Source organism: Symphalangus syndactylus, chromosome 8 (genome assembly GCF_028878055.3).
Source record: "Symphalangus syndactylus isolate Jambi chromosome 8, NHGRI_mSymSyn1-v2.1_pri, whole genome shotgun sequence".
In the NCBI taxonomy this organism is placed as follows: domain Eukaryota; kingdom Metazoa; phylum Chordata; class Mammalia; order Primates; family Hylobatidae; genus Symphalangus; species Symphalangus syndactylus.
Window position 1 is genome coordinate 46,265,393 of NC_072430.2, and position 19,034 is coordinate 46,284,426.

Below are 19,034 nucleotides of genomic sequence, written 5' to 3' on the forward strand. Positions count from 1 at the left end.
ACTTCTGATACCTAACTCTGTTCCCATCACATGTTTATTACATGGATGAACAGTAAATGAACATGCCCTTAACATGCCCTTAACAGACATGCCCTTAAGTCAGGAGGCAGCAAGCTTTTTTGGTGAAGGGCCAGATAGTAAATATTTTAGGCTTCGTAGGCCATACAGTTTCTGTTGTAACTAAACTACGCTGCCGTAGTGGGAAAGCAGACACTGGATGTGGCTGTGTTTCAATAAAATTTTATTGTATACCTTTTTTTCTTCTTTTTGAGACAAAGTCTCACTCTGTCACCCAGGCTGGAGTGCAGTGGTGTGATCACAGCTCACTGCAGCCTCGACCTCCTGGGCTCAAGTGATCCTCTTGCCTCAGCCTCCCAAGTAGCTGGGACTACAGGCATGGACCATCATGCCTGGCTAATTTTGCAAAAAAATTTTGTAGAGATGGGGTTTCATCATGTTGCCCAAGCTGGTCTTGAACTGCTGGGGTTAAGTGATCCTCCTGCCTTGGCCTCCCAAAGTGCTGGGATTATAGGCATGAGCCACTGTACTCCACCTAAAACCTTGTTTATAAACACAGGTGGCCAGCTTGTGTGTTATTTGCCAACATCTGCCTTAAGTTATTTCATTACAGATGTGACCCCCAAATGTCCTATTATTCTTACCAGATACAGGGATCATGGCCTTCTAGTTCACTACTGTATCCCCAGTGCCTCCCAGTAGGTGCTCCACAAACATTTGGTGATTCAAGTTCTCCTGAGTGTGTAGGGATATGGTGGTGTTGGGGGGGAGTAGCGGATATCTAACCCTGAAATATGGTGCATCATCTGATGCTTCTCCCTTTGTCTTTTTGACCAGGAATGTTGAAAACCCCCAGTCCCAGCCGAGACCCAGGTGAATTTCCCCGTCTCCCTGACCCCAATGTGGTCTTCCCCCCAACCCCAAGGCGCTGGAACACTCAGCAGGACTCTACCTTGGAGAGACCCAAGACCCTGGAGTTTCTGCCTCGGCCGCGTCCTTCTGCCAACCGGCAACGGCTGGACCCTTGGTGGTTTGTGTCCCCCAGCCATGCCCGCAGCACCTCCCCAGCCAACAGCTCCAGCACAGAGACGCCCAGCAACCTGGACTCCTGCTTTGCTAGCAGTAGCAGCACTGTAGAGGAGCGGCCTGGACTTCCAGCCCTGCTCCCGTTCCAGGCAGGGCCGCTGCCCCCAACCGAGCGGACGCTTCTGGACCTGGATGCAGAGGGGCAGAGTCAGGACAGCACCGTGCCACTGTGCAGAGTGGAACTGAACACGCACAGGCCTGCCCCTTATGAGATCCAGCAGGAGTTCTGGTCTTAGCATGAAAAGGATTGGGGTGGGCAAGGGGGACAGCCGGCGGAGATGAGGGGAGCTGGCGGGCACAGCCCTTTCTCAGGGTTGGACCCCCTGAGATCCAGCCCTACTTCTTGCACTGATAATGCACTTTGAAGATGGAAGGGATGGAAACAGGGCCACTTCAGAGGGTCTTCTGCCCTGCAGGGCCTTTCTACCCATGTCCACTGGAGGGGCTGTGGCCATCAGCTCTGGCTGTGTAGGGGAGGGAGGGGTGCATGCATGTCCCCCACCCTCCACAGTCTTCCTTGCCTTTAGAGTGACTCTGCAGAGTCACTCAGCCAAGTCTGTCTGCTGCTCCCTCTCCTCAGCCAGTTGGGTGTGCACAGAGCTGTCATGGGGTCCCTTTGTCAGCCCCGAGTTCAGCTTCCCAAACACCAGTATTGGATATTCTGTGATTGATTTTGCTCCTCGTCCGCTGTCCCCCAACACCCAGGAATGGGAATCTGGCTTGGTTCGAGATAGGAGCTTTTCTGTGTCCTAAGCCCTTTCATGCTAGCAGGAATACTGAAAGTGAGGTGGCCCAGTGTGGGGTCATAGGGCTTGATAGACCTGGCACTACCTATCTGCACTTCCAGGTGCCCCACCTGTTTATCTGAGCCCACAGGTGGAAAGGGGAACTGCCTCAGTGAGAACAGGGGGATGGGGGTATTAGGAAAAATACAGTAAAGTTGCAGTGAAGAGGTTCATGAAGTATGTCCTTGTTCTTTTTGGAAACTCTCGGCAAAGGGCAAACCAGCAACTGTTGAGGGTACCCGTCTAGCTACTTGGGGTCAGGACCTTGTCAGACCAGGTTCGGATACAATCATCTGCTCATCCCAGGAATAGTTTCTTGGGGGACTCACTCACTGGTGCCAGTTCTAAGTCAGAGACAAAATTCCACTGTCTGTTCCTTTTGTTGTCTGAACTTTATGTGTTACTCCCTTCCTTTGGTCTTCACTCTAATCCCTGGAGTTTGTGGGCTTTCGGTTATGTTCAGTTAGTAGATATCACCGCAATGCCCTAGAACAGCTATGAAGCAGAGTACCAAATGGCCACTGGACACTGGGACTTGGGAATTCACTCTCAACTGGGCCATCCATGTTGTGATGCCCTTGAAGTAAAATGGAGCCAGCAGGATCTGTAAATGCATGTGGCAAAGTGCTATTTATAGGGTGCCCAGGGAGCCGCTGATGTACAATAACCTTTAGGTCCCCCATACTGGAAACTGACCAAGGCCTGTGCACAGGTAGCCCCTCATGCTGGGCTCTGGACCATAAGCTGAGTAGGAAGGATAGCAGAGGCCAACCCTGACCTTTCTGGAAGTTGTTTCCTTAACTTGAATGTTGAGTTTCCTCTAAAGCGTTCTCATGTATGTCTTCTCCATGCGACTGCTCTGAGGCCTCCTGTGTTATGTGTGAACAGTTGTCTTTATGTGGGAATGACGACTTGATTGGGAGTAGAGTCTCAAGGTCATTCCCCTCTTCCTTTGAGGCTCTCTGAATGCTGCTCCACTGTCTTTTGTCTTGGAGGTCACTCAGCAGGTTCCTTGCATTTGCTGCCTGGATGTGCATCTGGCAACAGTGATGAATTGGTCACTGCCCTTTCTCTATAACTGGGATAGATGTCCTGCCTTGGGGATCACTAAAGGGGTGACCTTGTTCCTTGCTTTATGAGCCCATTAGCACTTTGGTTCAAGGGGCCCACCAGTCTTGGACGGGAAGGCACTACTGGTTTTGTTGCCCAAGGTTTTGTTATTGCTTCTCTTCTGTGTCCTTCTCTTTGTTCAGTGAAGCCAATATGTAAGATATTGTTACAGTATTTTATTGTTCAGTGAAGCCAATATGTAAGATATTCCCCTACTCCTGGGCTAGGAGGAAAAAATGTAAATCTTACCAGCAGTTCTAGCCAACCAAGTGATTCTTCATTCTTGATGGGGAGAAGTACATACAAAGTCTGTTCTGACAGGGCACGGTGGCTCACGCCTGTAATCCCAGTGCTTTGGGAGGCAGAGGCAGGTGGATCACCTGAGGTCGGGAGTTCGAGACCAGCCTGACCAACATGGAGATACCCTGTCTCTACTAAAAATACAAAAAAATTAGCCAGGCATGGTGGCACATGCCTGTAATCCCACCTACTCACAAGGCTGAGGCGGGAGAATCGCTTGAACCTGGGAGGCAGAGGTTGCAGTGAGCCAAGGTTGCGCCATTCCACTCCAGCCTGGACAACAAGAGCAAAACTCTGTCTCAAAAAAAAAAAAAAAAAAAAAGGTCTGTTCTGTGCCCTCCTTCCCCTGGACCCTCCATAACCTCAGGCTAAGCCACGAACACATCTGTATATCCTTGGCTCCACTAAATGGCCCTCTTGTGGCCCTCCAAACCATGCTGCCTATACACAGTGCTCTGTGGTATGAAGCAGAGATTTTTCCTTTGCTCATTTTTAACTTGCCATTGTGGTAGGTTGCAGCCATCTTTCTAGATGTAGTGTAAGTGATGTAGTGTAACTGAATGATGGTCACCTGCCATTGAGTGAGAGGTTGAATGCCATCCTTGTCCACTGTGGAGAATGATAAAGCAAGGCTGGGTCCTTCTAAGGAAATAATTGTACCTGAAAGAAGCAAAAGCAGGGTTATCCGAAGGTGCTACTGTGAGCATCCATGAAGAAGGAACAGTTACCATCTCTCAACTCCTATACACCTGGTCTCTGATGGGCCCCTGACTGCTGCACTCTCTCAGTGGGGCAAGGTTGGAGATGGGCTAAGGATCTGTATAGTAGTAGCAGGTCTCAGTGGCTTTCTATTCACTCAGGTTCGCTTGTTCTGTGGTCGTGGTCAGGAGCAGGCCCTGGAGCTGTGGATGAAGCCACTTGAGTGGCAGTAGCCGGCCCCCCTTTCCCCTGCCTTCCCTTTGCACAAAGACACATTCCTTCTGCTCTTGGCAGGTGCTCACTTCATGGAAGACGGTAATAGGAACAGATACTGCTCTCTGCCCCTGCTCCTTGGATTCTTCAGCTCCTACCGCTGATTCGGATTATCCCCTGTTGACTCCCTTGAGGATCCAGACTGCTGCCAGGAGGCTGAGTAGATACCTCAGTTATCTGTATGTTATTTCTGAGAGACTTTGGCGGATCTTCTTCACTTGGCATCCTGTGGCATCCCTAGGGTCTGGTAGTAACAATAATAGCAACAATGATATCTTACATTTGGACAACTCAGAATAGTGCTAACTTTTCCTCCTGACCTTTGCAAAATGACACATTTTCCTTGTACATTTGATACACTTGCTAGTAGAGAAGGGGACATGCTTAAAGATGAAAATTCAAGTGAAGAGAAATGAAAATGTGGCTTGGACTAATTGCTGAGTGAAGCCACCGGGCTCAGAACTGAACAGGTTGGCTGCATTCCCCATTCTGCTTTTGCTGTGTGGCCATAGGCTTGTCTCTTTAGCCCCTCTCAGATTTCCTTCCTTTAAAAGCAATCATCACATGCCTTCCTCTCAAGGGGGTTGGGTGTATGTATCAGAGAAGGTCAGTGAAGCACCGTAGCTCCTTGTCAGCTCCTAGAGGAAGCTGCTTTCATCTCTACAGGATGAATCGCTGAAGTTGAGTGTGTGGCTCTTGTCACCTTTGCCTTGAGGGAACTTGCCTTTTCTTTCGTCCTTTGGCCTCTGGAAGAGGAGTGATTTGGGGGTGGCTGAGCATGACTAATGGGGGCCCCAGTCAGGCCCATGCCCTTCTGCTGCATTTATGTAGCAGCTGGTGTTGACAAGCATTCTTTCCTAATTCCCCCACTTAACTTGTCGGACGCTGTCTGCCAATGTCATCCTCACCATTTGTGTCTTACAGAGAAGGAAATGGGAGAGGGAGGTTGTGTCTTACAGAGAAGGAAATGGGAGAGGGAGGTTGGTAGCAACATCAGAGTGACAGTTGGCTGTCTCTCATTTCTTGGGGTCATCAGTCTGATTTGTTTAGAGCCTGGAATCATCCCAGTTCCTGGAAGAATCTTTGGAAAAGGGTTCCCTTGCTCTTGGGACATGTGTCATGGTCACTAAGCCCCCTTTCCCTCAGGCTACTGTTGCTCAGGGACACAGTGAGATACCCCTAGGACATCTAGACCTGACTTTTCATGAACTCTTTTGCCTCTGTGGTCCCGACATTGGAGTCCTCCCTCCCGCCTCCTTCATTTGTGTGAAGGAGACACCTCCCAAGCAATCCTAACTCATCCAGCTCACTTTTAACAAAGCAAAGAGCAGAGGGCACTGAAGACTGGATGGCTGTGAATGGCACACCTTGGGGTGGAAAGTGTGTTGGCAGGAACCTGGTGATAAAAGCTGCCTACTTCCTGGGTGTGTGAATTTGCACACATCTTTTCCCCTCTCTGGACTTCAGAAGCATACTGTGAACTGGGGACGATGCTATCTACTTTCCCTCCTGAAGCCCTTCTAACTTTCAAATGTATGGTCCTGGAGCCATGAGCCCTGCACAGAAACTGCAGCATTGCCAGCTTGCTTCCCTTGGTGCAGAAAAGTGTGCGTGTGTATGAAATATATGTACGGTTTTACGTCAAAAACAGTCGAATATCAGCTGTTTCATATGGTTCACCCTAATGTACCTGCCTCTCTCTTTGGCTTTAGGTCTGAGAATGACTTGTCTTTGTCAAGGTATACTATTGTTAGAAACACATTACCAAATGCATCTCTTCTGTCGGGATCAGCGTATTCCTAGATTAGGAATTCAAATTAATGAAAATTCACATGTGAAAGGAAAATCCATTGCTGTTTCTGGAGAGGACCTCAGTCCTGGGCTTTTCCCTGGCATTGCTACCTGGGTGGGTGCTCACCACTTCAGGTGCTGGTGTTGGAAGGCAGGAGGAGGAAGCTGAAATCCTGCAAATTAAGGCTAATTAACAGGGCTTAGGTTCCTAATTAGCGTGACTCAGCCCCGGACTTCCGGTTAGCTGTGCGGGCCAGGTGAGTCTCTTACGGACTTCCTCTCAGACTGCTGTTTTTTTATTTTGTCCTGATGAGATATTGACAGTCATGTCCACCCGCTTCCTCATCCATTTCCTGTCTTGGGCCCTGGAAGTACTGGGGCCTCTGTAGGCTGCCTAGGGAGCCCTGGCTTTGCTCTTCATGTTGGACTCACTCCATGATCAGGAGTCAGTACGACTGCTCCTTCCTGATTCTTACCGCCTGTGGTTCCCCATCCCCTACAGGGAGCCTGCTTTGGGCCTTGAGCTGGATAGAGGGAAGAGCTTTGGGGCCCAGCTGGTTATGGGAGCTGAGCTTTTCCACACCTCTCTTTGTTAACCCTTGGAAACAGACCTGCTTTTCCCCTGACCCGTCTTCCTACCTGTCTGGTCTGACCTGCCCTCCTTGAAAGCACTCATCACCTAGTTTTACTAGGCTGATTGGCAGATGTGGACATGATAGGTGTCTATCGAGATAGGTGTCTACCTAGTTAGGTGTCTCGGGACTGGACAGCAGAATGCCATTCCAGGGGTGCACAGACAGGCCTCTCCTACCGGAACACGAGGGATAGACGTCTGGGCATTCTGAACCCAGAGGTCAGAGTAGTCACAAGCGGAGCCCAGGGAAGTGAGGGCCCCAGGACATGCCCTGCGCTCACTGAAGTCCAAGGCTAGGTTTCAGAAGTAGTATGCTGCCCGTTCCTGAGATCCTTCACACCTGGACACCAACCCAGACAAAGCCTGACTTAAAATTTTGATACTGTATTCATCGTGGAATTTTTCAGTAACTGATTTTTAAAAAATACTGCATTGCAATATGATTTATCTTGATTACTGAGGTTCTTTTTTGTTTTTTTTTTGGTACCCCCTTAAATTTTAACCCAAGGTGAGGGCCTCACTCCACTCTAGACCCAGCTCTGCCTGCCCCTCACCTGGACCTGTGAGAGGGGCTTAGATAACACTGTGAAATAGGTTTTATGCTTTTTTCTTGCCCTTCCCCTCAGGTCCTGAGTGAGGCAGCGGCTCTCTTGGGGTGCTCGCGTTTAAATAGGAGTGTGTAGACTTACAGCAATGAAACATCTAGGAGCTTTTAACTTTGGATCTACACCTGGGTGTGACATTTCCTTGGTGTTCTGGCTGCCTTTCCGGCTCTGCAGCCCTGAGGGCACTTGTGTGTGTGTGTGTGTGTTCCCTGGAGAAGGGAAGTGATTACGGCACAGAGGCTCCTTTAGATTCTCATCTTAAACCTCTTTGGAACATGTTTAAATTCCAGAAGTGAATGAACTTCATTCATTCTCTCCTCCAGATTTCAGAAGGGACTGAAGTGAATGGAGGCTTTTTCACTCCCTGGCATGCCAAGAGCCACATTCCCTAGCTCTGTGCCCGCACAGTGAGTCTTCAGAATTTGGCCCACCACACCCTCTGCTAGTATCGTTTCCACCACCCTCCTCATCCTCTGTCATCTTTATTTCATTCTCATCGTTTATCTCTACCTCCAGTTCAGACGCCATGCTGGCTGTGGCTCTTTTCTTCATCACCATCAGAGTGAGGCAAAGATATATCCCGGCCTAGTTATAAAGACAAATAATACATGATAAGAAATCATTAATTTTTTCCACGTGGGGGGCAGTCCTGTCCTAGTGATTCATATATATATAATTTTTGACTCCTTACAATAATTCTGGGATGTGGGTATTACCCCCATTTAAGAATGTGGAAACCAAGGCTCTGATGGCTGTGTAATTTGCCAAGGGTCACACAGCTAGGAAGCAAGTTGCTGATCTGCTTGGTTCCAAAGTCACCTTTTTTTTTTCCTCTGAGCACATTTCTCAGCCACTACTTAGGAGCTCTTGAGATAAAGCTGGCCTAGCTCAGGTCCACCTAGGTTTTGAGATTGCCCTTTGCCCAAGGAGGAGTTGTGTCCTTGGCTCACCTGTCGTCTGCCTATGACTGGACTTGAACCCTTGCAGGTCTCAGCTGACATCCTCGATGCTGCTGGCTGCCTTACTCTCCCTGTTTCCTCTCCATGAATCCAGGGGTTGGAAGCACACAGGAGTTGGACATGTCAATTCTGTAGCTCTTCTCCCAACACCACTGAAGGCCATGAGCCTCTCTCCTGTTGCCAGCCTGCAGGTGCCCCATTGCTGCTCTTCATTCCAGCTTGTCCTCTCTTTTCTCTCAGTTTCTTGAGCTTGGAAGCCTTACTGTAGCTTGTGTCTCCTCCCCGGGCACTTGAGGTCAGGCTTTTGCCTTTTTGTCACATTGAGCCACATGCCCTTGATACACAGTTGTAGCAAAGAAGGGAGGTGATGAACTTGCTCACTTTGTTTTCTGATTTCCCTCCCTACTCATCCTGCACATTCACCCACAACCACTCCCCACCGAAACCCAGATATCTTATAGTCTAAGGCTTGTAGAGGAATAAGGAAAGGAATTGGAGATGGGTTTTACTTAGTTCACAGAAAAGCTTTCTTTGGGATTTTTCCTCCCCCTTAGGGCTTTTAAGTCTAGGTGAAGTGAAAGTTCACGTGTGTGTTTGTTTGGTTCCTCTGTGATTAGCTACTAGTTTTTAACCCTAGACCTTCTCTGCTCCAATGTCTTGTCCATGTGTCCTGACCCCGTGTCCTTGAATTCCCACTTTGCTTTGGGATTTAAGTTATTGTATGTTGTCAACAATATTTAAAGATGAAAAAGTCCTGAAGGAAACTTATCAGGTTCTTTCCTTTGGCTTTTTTTTTTTTTTCTTTCAAGGTACTGTAAATTGTTAACTAGGGATGCCAAGCAGGCTTGGTTCAATGGCTAAACCTCTTATTGTATTACAGTGTAATGCTGATCTCAGCCTGGTCTCAACGCCAGAGCACACAGAGACTTGAATAAAACTGTTACAACGATTACCTCTGGTTTGTTGTGGTTCTTTGTAAACTCATCCTTTCCTCTTTTTTTTTTTTTTTTTTTTTTTGAGATGGAGTTTTGCTCTTGTTTCCTGTTTCCCAGGCTGGAGTACAGTGGTGCGATCTCAGCTCACCGCAACCTCCACCTCCCGGGTTCCAGCAGTTCTCCTGCCTCAGCCTCTCAAGTAGCTGGGATTACAGGCGCCCACCACCACGCCCACCTAATTTTTTGTATTTTCAGTAGAGACGGGGTTTCATCATGTTGGCCAGGCTGGTCTTGATCTCCTGACCTCGGTAATCCACCCACCTTGGCCTCCCAAAGTGCTGAAATTACAGGTGTGAACCACCACACCCAGCCTCTTTTTTCTTTTTAATTAAACTGAAGGCCACGAGCTTCTCTCCTCTGTTTCCAGCCTGCAGGTGCTCAAGTAACTGAGCTGTTTCCAGGGAGTTTTCTTATGTAGGAAAGAAATAACTGGAGAAAGACGGAAATGCTGCAGAAAAGAGGAGGTGGGTGAGAAGCCTCTCTGAGGGTCTAGGAGCCTCCAGCAGGACCATGGGGGCCTTTGTGAATGATGGTGCTGAACGGTGCAGTCTCTGCTCACAGTTGACTTTCACACAGCTCGTGGATTTTGGCTTTCAGAGCCGCTTGTGAATATGTGCTGTTTCCTACTCCCTACAACTAACCATGCTAACATTCCTGGTGAAGTTGTGAATGGAGCTAAGAGGACAAACAGATGGAGTTATAGACATGTGAATAGGATTTGCCGGCTATGAGTCATAGATTCCTTGTGGCTCTGATGCTCTTAATGGCACTCGTGAGCTGTGTGACCTTGGCAAGGCACTTAACCTCTCTGGGCCTCTTCTGGAGCAAGCTGATCACAAAGCAGCCTTTGTGCTCTCACTTTCCATGATTTCGTGTTAGGTGGGGATGAGGATAAAAGCAGACAGGATGACTCTTGTTTGAGGCCATTCTTCACTGCTGGAATCCTCTATTTCATCACTCAGCTACAGGTGGAAGAAAATGACTTCTGAACTTAAATATTCAGACACCCTCATGCGTGAATGCTGTAACCTTTCATTTCTCTCTGACCTCTTTGCTCTTTTCTCTGACACCTGGGGAGGGGTGACTCCGAGGTGGGGTTCTGTGCTGGATGCTTGGATTGTGAGGGCAAGGCTGACCTTTTGCTGAGCCTTGAGGTTAGTTTGACCAGGATCCGGATAACCTTTGTAAAGCCAACTGGGCAAAGATGAAAAATTGACCAATCTCCTTGCTGGTGCCATATGGAAAGGTGCCATACTGTTTTTCTTTTGTTTTGTTGAGACAGAGTCTCGCTCTGTCACCCAGGCTGGGGTGCAGTGGCGCCATCTCAGCTCACTGCAACCCCCGCCTCCCAGGTTCAAGTGATTCTCATGCCTCAGCCTCCCCAGTAGCTGGGATTACAGGCACACATCACCATGCCCAGCTAATTTAGTATTTTTAGTAGAGATGGGGTTTCACCGTGTTGGCTAGCCTGGTCTCAAACTCCTGATCTCAGGTGATCTCCCCACCTCAGCCTCCCAAAGTGCTGGGATTTCAGACATGAGCCAGGTCACCCGGCCAGGCACCATATACTGTTAACATGCATACAAATTGCTGCATGTTTCTGGAAAGCAGCTTGGCCGTATGGTATTAAAAACTACAACACAGGCCTAGTAATTCCGTTACTACTCTATAGTAATAAAAACTAGTTTAATGGTTGCTTAAAGTCAACCGTTGCACTAAGACCTAACCTATGTTATCTCATTTACAATATTTCAACATCTTTAAGAGTAGATCTGTTACTATCTCCTTTTTACATTGAAGAAAGTGAGGGCCAGAGGGTTGAGTAACATGCCCAAGACCACACAACTGGCAAATAGTGGAGCTGGGACTTGTCTGATTCTGGCATCTGCGTTTGTATCATAAGATTGAGTTGGGGCCTGGCGCAGTGGCTCACACCTGTAATCCCAGCACTTTGGGAGGCGGAGGCAGGTGAATCACGTGAGGTCTGGAGTTTGAGACCAGTCTGACCAACATGGAGAAACCCCGTTTCTACTAAAATTACAAAATTAGCCAGGTGTAGTGGCACATGCCTATAATCCCAGCTACTCGGGAGTCTGAGGCAGGAGAATCGCTTGAACCTGGGAGGCGGAGTTTGCGGTGAGCCGAGATCACGCCACTGCACTCCAGCCTGGGCAACAAGAGCAAAACTCCGTCTCAAAAAAAAAAAAAAAAAAAAATGGATTGAGTTGGATGCAGACAAAGATTTACAAGTCATCCCAATGTTATTTACAGGATCATTCAAGAGACTACAAATGACCCAAATAAGAATGCAGGTCTTCTTCCACCCTCTTCCTCACCCAGCAACATGGAATCTGATACAGTGAGAGCAAGAAGGCTCTCTTTACAAACTAGAAAACTGTCTAAATGCCTGACAACAGGAGGTTGCTTAAAGTCTGCTTCTTTTCAAGGCATTTATTGAGTACCTTCCTGTGCTAGGTACCATCTGGACACTAGAGATTTGCAGCTTCTTTAGCCAGGTTCTCAAAGACTATATTGTCTGGTGGGAGAGACCAAAATATGAAGAAATCTGTTTAATATAATGTAGTCAGCTCCGTGATGGGGTGCTAAAGGAGCACTGTGGGCTGCGTTTAGCCTGAGCTGGGGCTTCACCTCATGGAGGAGACAGAACTTGAGCTGAGTCATAAAGAATAAAAGATACCAAGGCAGGAGATGGTGAGATGCTCCCTCTCCTCTCAGGCAGCACAATTCTGTGTCCACCTTTTTAAAAAAGTGAACCTTGTAATGCCTCACCCTGGGTTCCTAGCACTGGTTTTATCATGGACCATGTGAAATGTTATGTGGCTGTTAGATTATTCATGAACAGGTTATTCATGAAGCTAAATTTTTCATGAATAATTAAGAAAATGTGAAAATGCTCATGATAAGCTAAATGGTAGGATACAAAAAATTTCAAAAGCGATTTGATCCCTATTATATACAGAAAATATATTTACATTAAAAAATACACACGATAGGCACAGGAAAAAGACTGGGAGAAAGTTATCTTTGTGGGGAGGTATCACAGATGGTTTAAAAATGTTCTTTTGGAATTTATTAAACTTTAAGAAAATGAATATAGGTTACTTTTCTATTCAGCAAAACAATGGCAAATATAGTAGTTTGAGGATGCTTTCCCATGCTAAGCAGGTTCCTTTGCAGGTGTTCCAGAGGCCACTGGCTTCAAGGTTGTCCCCTGCCCTGAGGAGTATAACGAGGTGATTCCAGAAGCCTTGCTTATGGAAGGTAGAACTGGGGCCAACTTCCTGGTCCCCCTCACCCCTTTCTTCATCCCGTCCCTCCAGTGGAGAGATGGTGCTGGAATGGTGAGCACCTGCAGACTGCTAGCAGAATCCAGTGAGGGCACATGAACAGAGAATGTTCTAAGAAGGAGGTGCTGTGGGTGTTTCCTAGGGGCACAGCTGGTTAGGGATGTCAGGTCCTGCACAGGCAAATAGCACATTCCTACAATACAAGTGCACGCCCCTCTGTGAAAGGAGCTGCGCCAGGCCTGTGTCCACCACACCCTGTTTACACGCCTGTGGAATGTGGTTCATTCAAGGCTGGGGCTGATGTCCTAATCCTCTGAGCCCTTGGTCCCCACCCAATCTAGTCCAACTAGCTCAAGCTGGAGAACATGTTTTGGCATAAGGGGGTGGGGTGGAGATGAGGGTGGGGGTCTGCCACTCTGTCCCCTCCTCCTCCCAGTCATTGGTCACACTGCTGCTATCCAACCAGGAGAGCCTGTTATGGGGTCTCAGTGGGAGGCACTGGACACTTCTTTGTGATAGAAGGAAAATGGGGAGGCTTGAGAAAGATCAGCCTAGGAAATGTGCTCATGGAACACAGGTTGGATCATGCCATGCCCAATGTCTGCAGGAAAGGATCCACATTCTTGAGCACGGCCTTAAGGACTCCACCCAATCTGACCTGAGTCTACCTTCCCAAATGCCCATCACAATTTCCCTGCCTCCAGTCCTTCCCCATCCCTAAGACTCAACACTTCTCTGCTTCCTGAAACATTGATTTTCCAGGAATGGAGGCCTCCTGCTTGAGAGAGTATTATCTTCTTTATGAACTGACTTTCTGGCTATCTACCCAGGTGTCTAAGAAGACTGTAACCTGTAAGTGGTCACCATGGGTGCCATGGCTCACGCCTGTAATCCCAGCACTTCGGGAGGCAGAGGCGGGTGGATCAACTGAAGTCAGGAGTTCGAGAACAGCCTCGCAAACATGGTGAAACCCTGTCTCTACTAAAAATACAAAAAAAAAAAAAAAAAAAAAAAAATTAACTGAGTGTGGTGGCATGCGCCTGTAGTCCCAGCTACTCTGGAGGCTGAGGCAGAAGAATTGCTTCTTGAACCCGGGAGATGGAGGTTGCAGTGAGCTGAGATGGCACCACTGCACTGCAGCCTGGGTGATACAGTGAGATTCCATCTAAAATACATAAATAAATAAATAAATAAGTGGTCAAATGTGAGGGAAGGAGACAAGGCAAGATGGGAAAGAGAAGAAAGGAATACAGATCAGATTTCATCCTCTAGAAGATGTTAGTCTCCCTGGTGAGACTGAACACGCTAGGATGCAGTGGAGAAGTGTGCCAAGCACCACGGGACACCTGCAGATGGAGGGACATCCTGAGGGCCATGGCTAGTGTGGAGTGGCCTGATAAAGTAGCACCGATTCCCACCTAGTTCTGTACTTTACCCAACCTGAAAAGAAAAGACTCATCCCTCCGATCTTGTGACAAATGGTTTTTGAGGGACTACTCTGGTCCCAGTTGCAGTGTGACTAGCAAATTCCAGTTCTGTGTGGGACCAGACAAGTCAACGAGTGAGGCACTCTTATGACGGTAAGATGCAGTGGGGGATGGCGCTGTATGGAAAGGCATTCCCCATCTAAAAGCATGGCCTTAACTAATGCTCAAACACATCATCTCTGTGTTTTAAAACCCCTGAGGGTGAATGGTACAGAAAATGACTGCCACTTTTTTGGAATTTGCCATCTAGTGGGAAAATCAGCTTACCCAACAATTAAGGCACTATGATAATCTATATTTCAATATCTATCTATCTGTCAATGTCTATCTCTGTCTTTATATCTATGTTTCCTATATGGAGAGAGGGAGAGAGATAGGCACAAACAGGCAGACAAGAGGTGAGAAGTGATGTCCAAGTTGAGACCTGGAAGATGAGTAAGACTTAAATAGTCCTGGGAGTGGTGTTAATGGGGAAGCCAGGTGTTGGGAGCAGCTGTGTGAAGGGGATTTTATCCTCTGCCAGCTCACTTATCTTAAATTCCTTATCTCACAGAGCACTTTGTTCTTGCAGTCTTTTCTTGTGATAAGCTCTAGTGTTAGGCGATAACTGGTAGGGAAAAAAAGATTAATTTTTACATAGGTGGGAGATGAAGAGGGTGCTTCCAGCTGGGTTCTGCCTGTGCTATTTAGTTTGCCCTGAGGTAAGGAAAAAAATGTGTCTCTCAGGACACATTCTATGGGGAATCAGAAAAGGAAATGGAAAATAACACGTGGGGTGACAGGTTTAGGAGATAAATTTCAGGCATGGGGGATCTTTTCCTCGCTCCTATCTCTGAGCAAATGATATTGAAGTCAGAATATAACAGCCCCTCCCTCTTTCCTCCTACAACCCATCTTGGGAATTTTGTCCCAGTAATGTAGCAGTTTTCAATGTTTGGCCCACCGATCCCTGGGGATAGGTGAGGTCAAAACTATTTTCACAATAACACTAAACTGTTGTTTGTCTTTTTCATTGTGTTGACATTTGCACCAAAAAGCACGGCAGGTCAAACTCCTGGTATCTTGGGACAGGCAGAGACACCAAATGGGACAGCACTCCTTGTATTCTCCATCACCAGGCACTTGAAGTAATGGGAATGCCAGTTTCACTTAAGAACGCCCTTGATAAAACAATAGTTACTTAGTAACATTACTATGTTAATTAAATCTTGACCCTTGCTTAAGTATATCTTTTTAACATTCTCTGAGATGAGATTAAATGTGAAGTCACATCGTCACATCAAGTATTTCTGCTGTGTATTGAACTACAAGGTTGCCTGGAGGAAAAGCGCATTATGTGATTGAGTCGTGAGCTGAACTAGCTGCCTTTTTTTTTTTTTTTTTTGAGACGCAGTCTCCCTCTGTCACCAGGCTGGAGTGCGGTGGTGTGATCTCTGCTCACTGCAAGCTCCACCTCCTAGGTTCAAGCGATTCTTGTGCTTCAGCCTCCCAAGTAGCTGGGATTAGAAGCATGTGCCACCACACACAGCTAATTTTTGTATTTTTAGTGGAGATGGGGTTTCAGCATGTTGGCCAGGATGGTCTCGATCTCCTGACCTCGTGGTCGGCTCACCTTGGCCTCCCAAAATGCTGGGATTAGAGGCGTGAGCCACTGTGCCCGGCCTTTTTTTTTTTTTTTCTTTTTTAAATGAAACACCGTTTTTACTTGAAAGAATAATTGTCAAGCAAACTATGTTATTCAGGATTGAGTATTTCACAGATATTTTCTTGTAGGTGAACAAAGTTAGCCTGTCACTTCACTGAAAACAACTGTATTTGTTGCCAATGATGAAATTCAAGCTTTCAATTGAAAATTAGAATTTTGGAAAATTTGTGTCTATCATGAACTTGACCCTTCCCTTCCCTTTCTTCCTTTTTCCTCTCTTTTTCTTCCCTTTTTAATCCCCTCGTTTCTTCCTCCCTGATAGGATCTTACCCTGTCACCCAGGCTGGAGTGTAGTGGCATGATCATGACTCACTGCGGCCTTGACCTCCTGAGCTGAAGCAGTCCTCCTGTCTGAGCCTCTGAAGTAGCTGGGACTACAGGGACTGCAGGCACATGCCACCACGTCTGGCTAATTTTTCTTTTCCTTTTCTTCTTCTTCTTATTTTTTGTTTTTTATTTTTTGTTTTTTGGTAGAGACGGGATCTTGCTAAGCTGGTCTGGAACTCCTGGGGTCAAGCAATCCACCCGCCTCAGCCTCCCCTGCTGGGATTACAGGCATGAGCCCTCACCACACCTGGCTTTGGCAGTTTCTTGGTACCTAAAGATTTTTTTAGGAAATTGGTAACAGTATCAATAAATGTGATTTTTTGATGTCATATGATGAAATGTGTCAACATTGAAGATCTGTATAACTCAAGGAAGCAATATTTCCCAAATGGCAGTGAATGAGATTACAAAATCATGCATTCAAAATGCATTCAAAGTCGAAGATAGAACAGCAGGTTTTAACATAACAGTACCAAAAGCTCATGAATGTGGTTTCAGATTCCCCATTCCAGCTAACTTTTAAGAAACCATAACTTGTGGAGTTTTGGGATAGTATCAAAGAAGAATACCCACAATAATCTTAAAAGGCTATTAAAATACTCATTTCTTTTCCAACTACAAATCTGTGTGAGGCCAGATTTTCTTCATATGTTTCAACTAAAATAAGATATTGGAACAGATTGAACACAGAAGCAGATATGAAAATTTAGATGTCTTTTAAGTCAGACATTAAAGAGATGTGCAAAAATGTAAAATATTTCCACTCTTCTGAAATTTGTTTTTGCTTTGGAAAATACAGATATTTTTCATTAAAATTTGTTATTTATGTTAAACATTTATTGTTGTTACTTTAAAATGGATCAATACATGTTTTCCAAAATTTTTCGGTTTCATTTTTCTTTTTTTCTTTTTAGAGATGGAGCCTTGCTCTGTCGCCCAGGCTGAAGTGTAGTGGCACAATATCAGCTCACTGCAACTTCTGCCTCCTGGGTTCCGGTGATTCTCCTGGATTGAATGCATTTTGAATGCATGATTTTGTAATCTCATTCTCTGCCATTTGGGAAATATTACTTCCTTGAGTTATACAGATCTTCAATGTTGACACATTTCATTATATGACATCATTTCATTATATGACATCCAGCGATTCTCCTGCCTCAGCCTCCTGAGTAGCTGGGATTACAGGTGCCTGCCACCGTGCCCCACTAATTTTTGTATTTTTAGTAGAGACAGGGTTTCACCATGTTGGCCAGGTTGGTCTGGAACTCCTGACCTCAAGTGATCCGCCCACCTTGGCCTCCCAAAATGCTGGGATTACAGGCGTCAGCCACCGTGCCTGTCCAGTTTCATTTTTGAATAGGATAACTGTGATAGATATGACACATACTCAGGTGCTCTTTGGGGTCTTCAATCTTTTTTTTTTTTTTTTTTAAAGGGTACCGAAACATTTGAAACACCACCAGATGGCGCTGATGAGACTAAAGAACAGATTTTGTGTGTGTGTGTGAGAGAAAGGAAAAGATGGAGAGAGGGAAAATATACAAGTGGGATCATAGTAGTGAGTTTTATGATATGAAATCTCCTAATGGCAGTGATATTTGTAGTCCCTATAGGGAAAAAGTGACAGGCCTGGGAACCTAATCAATAGGTTTCTACAATCTAAATTAAATGAGTAGATTTATGCCAAATAATATGTTGGGCTTTTTTTTTTTTTTTTTAACTTCCTCTAACAAAAGCTAAGCACATTCCTTGGAGGAGTTCCCTGCAGCCTCAGAAACTCAGCAGATTAAACTGAAAGGGTTCAGTCTTTTCTATTTTGTGTTGCTAATAAGATAACATGAATCTCTGAGGCTTAAAAGTGAAATTTAGGCAGAGTCGTTCCAGGAAGGAGTGTACTATAGAAACCTCACAGCCTGCAGCTTATCCTCATGGGTCCTTCGAAGCCCTAAGTGGGGAGCAGGAAGTTAGAGTGGAGGCTGCTGAGGTGGGGACGGGAGAGGTGCCTCTGAGATAGAGTTAGCTGGGTCTCTGGGTGACAAAATTGTATAAACGGCGGAGCTTTGTGTGAGGAACTATAAACAGGCATGGGAAAACTTGGAGCCAAATTTATTTTTCTTTCAAGGGCTGTCGGAAATAGCTGACAAAGGCTAGAATTCTTTTCCAGAGCTGAAGTTTTTATTGGCAATGCTCTTTTAAGGGCCGCTAATAAGAAGAAAAGCAAGAGTCTGACCTGAAGGCTGGCTACATAAGTGGGTTCATGAGCTGCTGAAGAAGTGGGTGCAGTGGGGTATCAACCCTCCCTCCCCTGCAGGCTGGGGGGGTACTCACACATTCACAAACACTTTTGGGCAACCCACTATCTCTGCACTACGCACTATGCAAGGTGCTGGAGCTACAGCGGAGACTGAAATAGACATGGTCCCTGCCCTCAAGAGGACTTGTTTGACAAAACAAAGTCAATACTGAAGAAATCTAAACATTTTCATGCCAATGCCCCCACCCCCACCCTGCCCCACAACTGAGTTTTAAAGTGTTTTCCTAGTCCACTTGGCTCATCCTCCAGTAAAACATAATCAGTGCAATTGGCCAAGTCGAACGGCAGGTTTTCCACATGAAGATGAGAGTCAGCATGATACTTAAAGGGGCTCAGAAAGGTGAGGGTGCTGCTTCACCTTGACTGCCTTTCTTCTTGCCCTTCCCCCTTCCTGCCCTTCTTCTTCCTACAAATATTTATTGAGCATCTGCTAAGTGGTACGTGTTGAGACAACAAAGTTGGACAAGACATACTTTGCCTCTAGCCCGGTATGTGGATCTTACATGTATGTAAATGACAATAAGAAGGGAATTGCAAATTGTGGTTAGAGATATGAAGAGCATAGGGGATGGGAACCAATTTGAGATAAAGATGGTCAGACAAAGTCACTATAGGAAAGTGATTTTAAGTCAGGATTT

General features: G+C 46.3%; 1 protein-coding gene across 10 annotated transcripts in view; it reads left to right on the forward strand.

The window, feature by feature from the left end:
* MAP3K9 (mitogen-activated protein kinase kinase kinase 9) overlaps positions 1-9,212 on the forward strand; it is an 88,234-nt gene extending 79,022 nt beyond the window's left edge. For 9 of the 10 annotated variants that reach the window (XM_055288961.2, XM_063644352.1, XM_055288962.2 and 6 more), the window contains one exon: positions 856-9,212. In XM_055288961.2, coding sequence (XP_055144936.1) covers positions 856-1,340 — 485 coding nt within the window. In that variant the 3' untranslated portion in view covers positions 1,341-9,212. The remainder of the gene's footprint in view (positions 1-855) is intronic. The other variant, XR_008659425.2, reaches the window with a different exon arrangement.
* Positions 9,213-19,034: the final 9,822 nt, after the last annotated feature.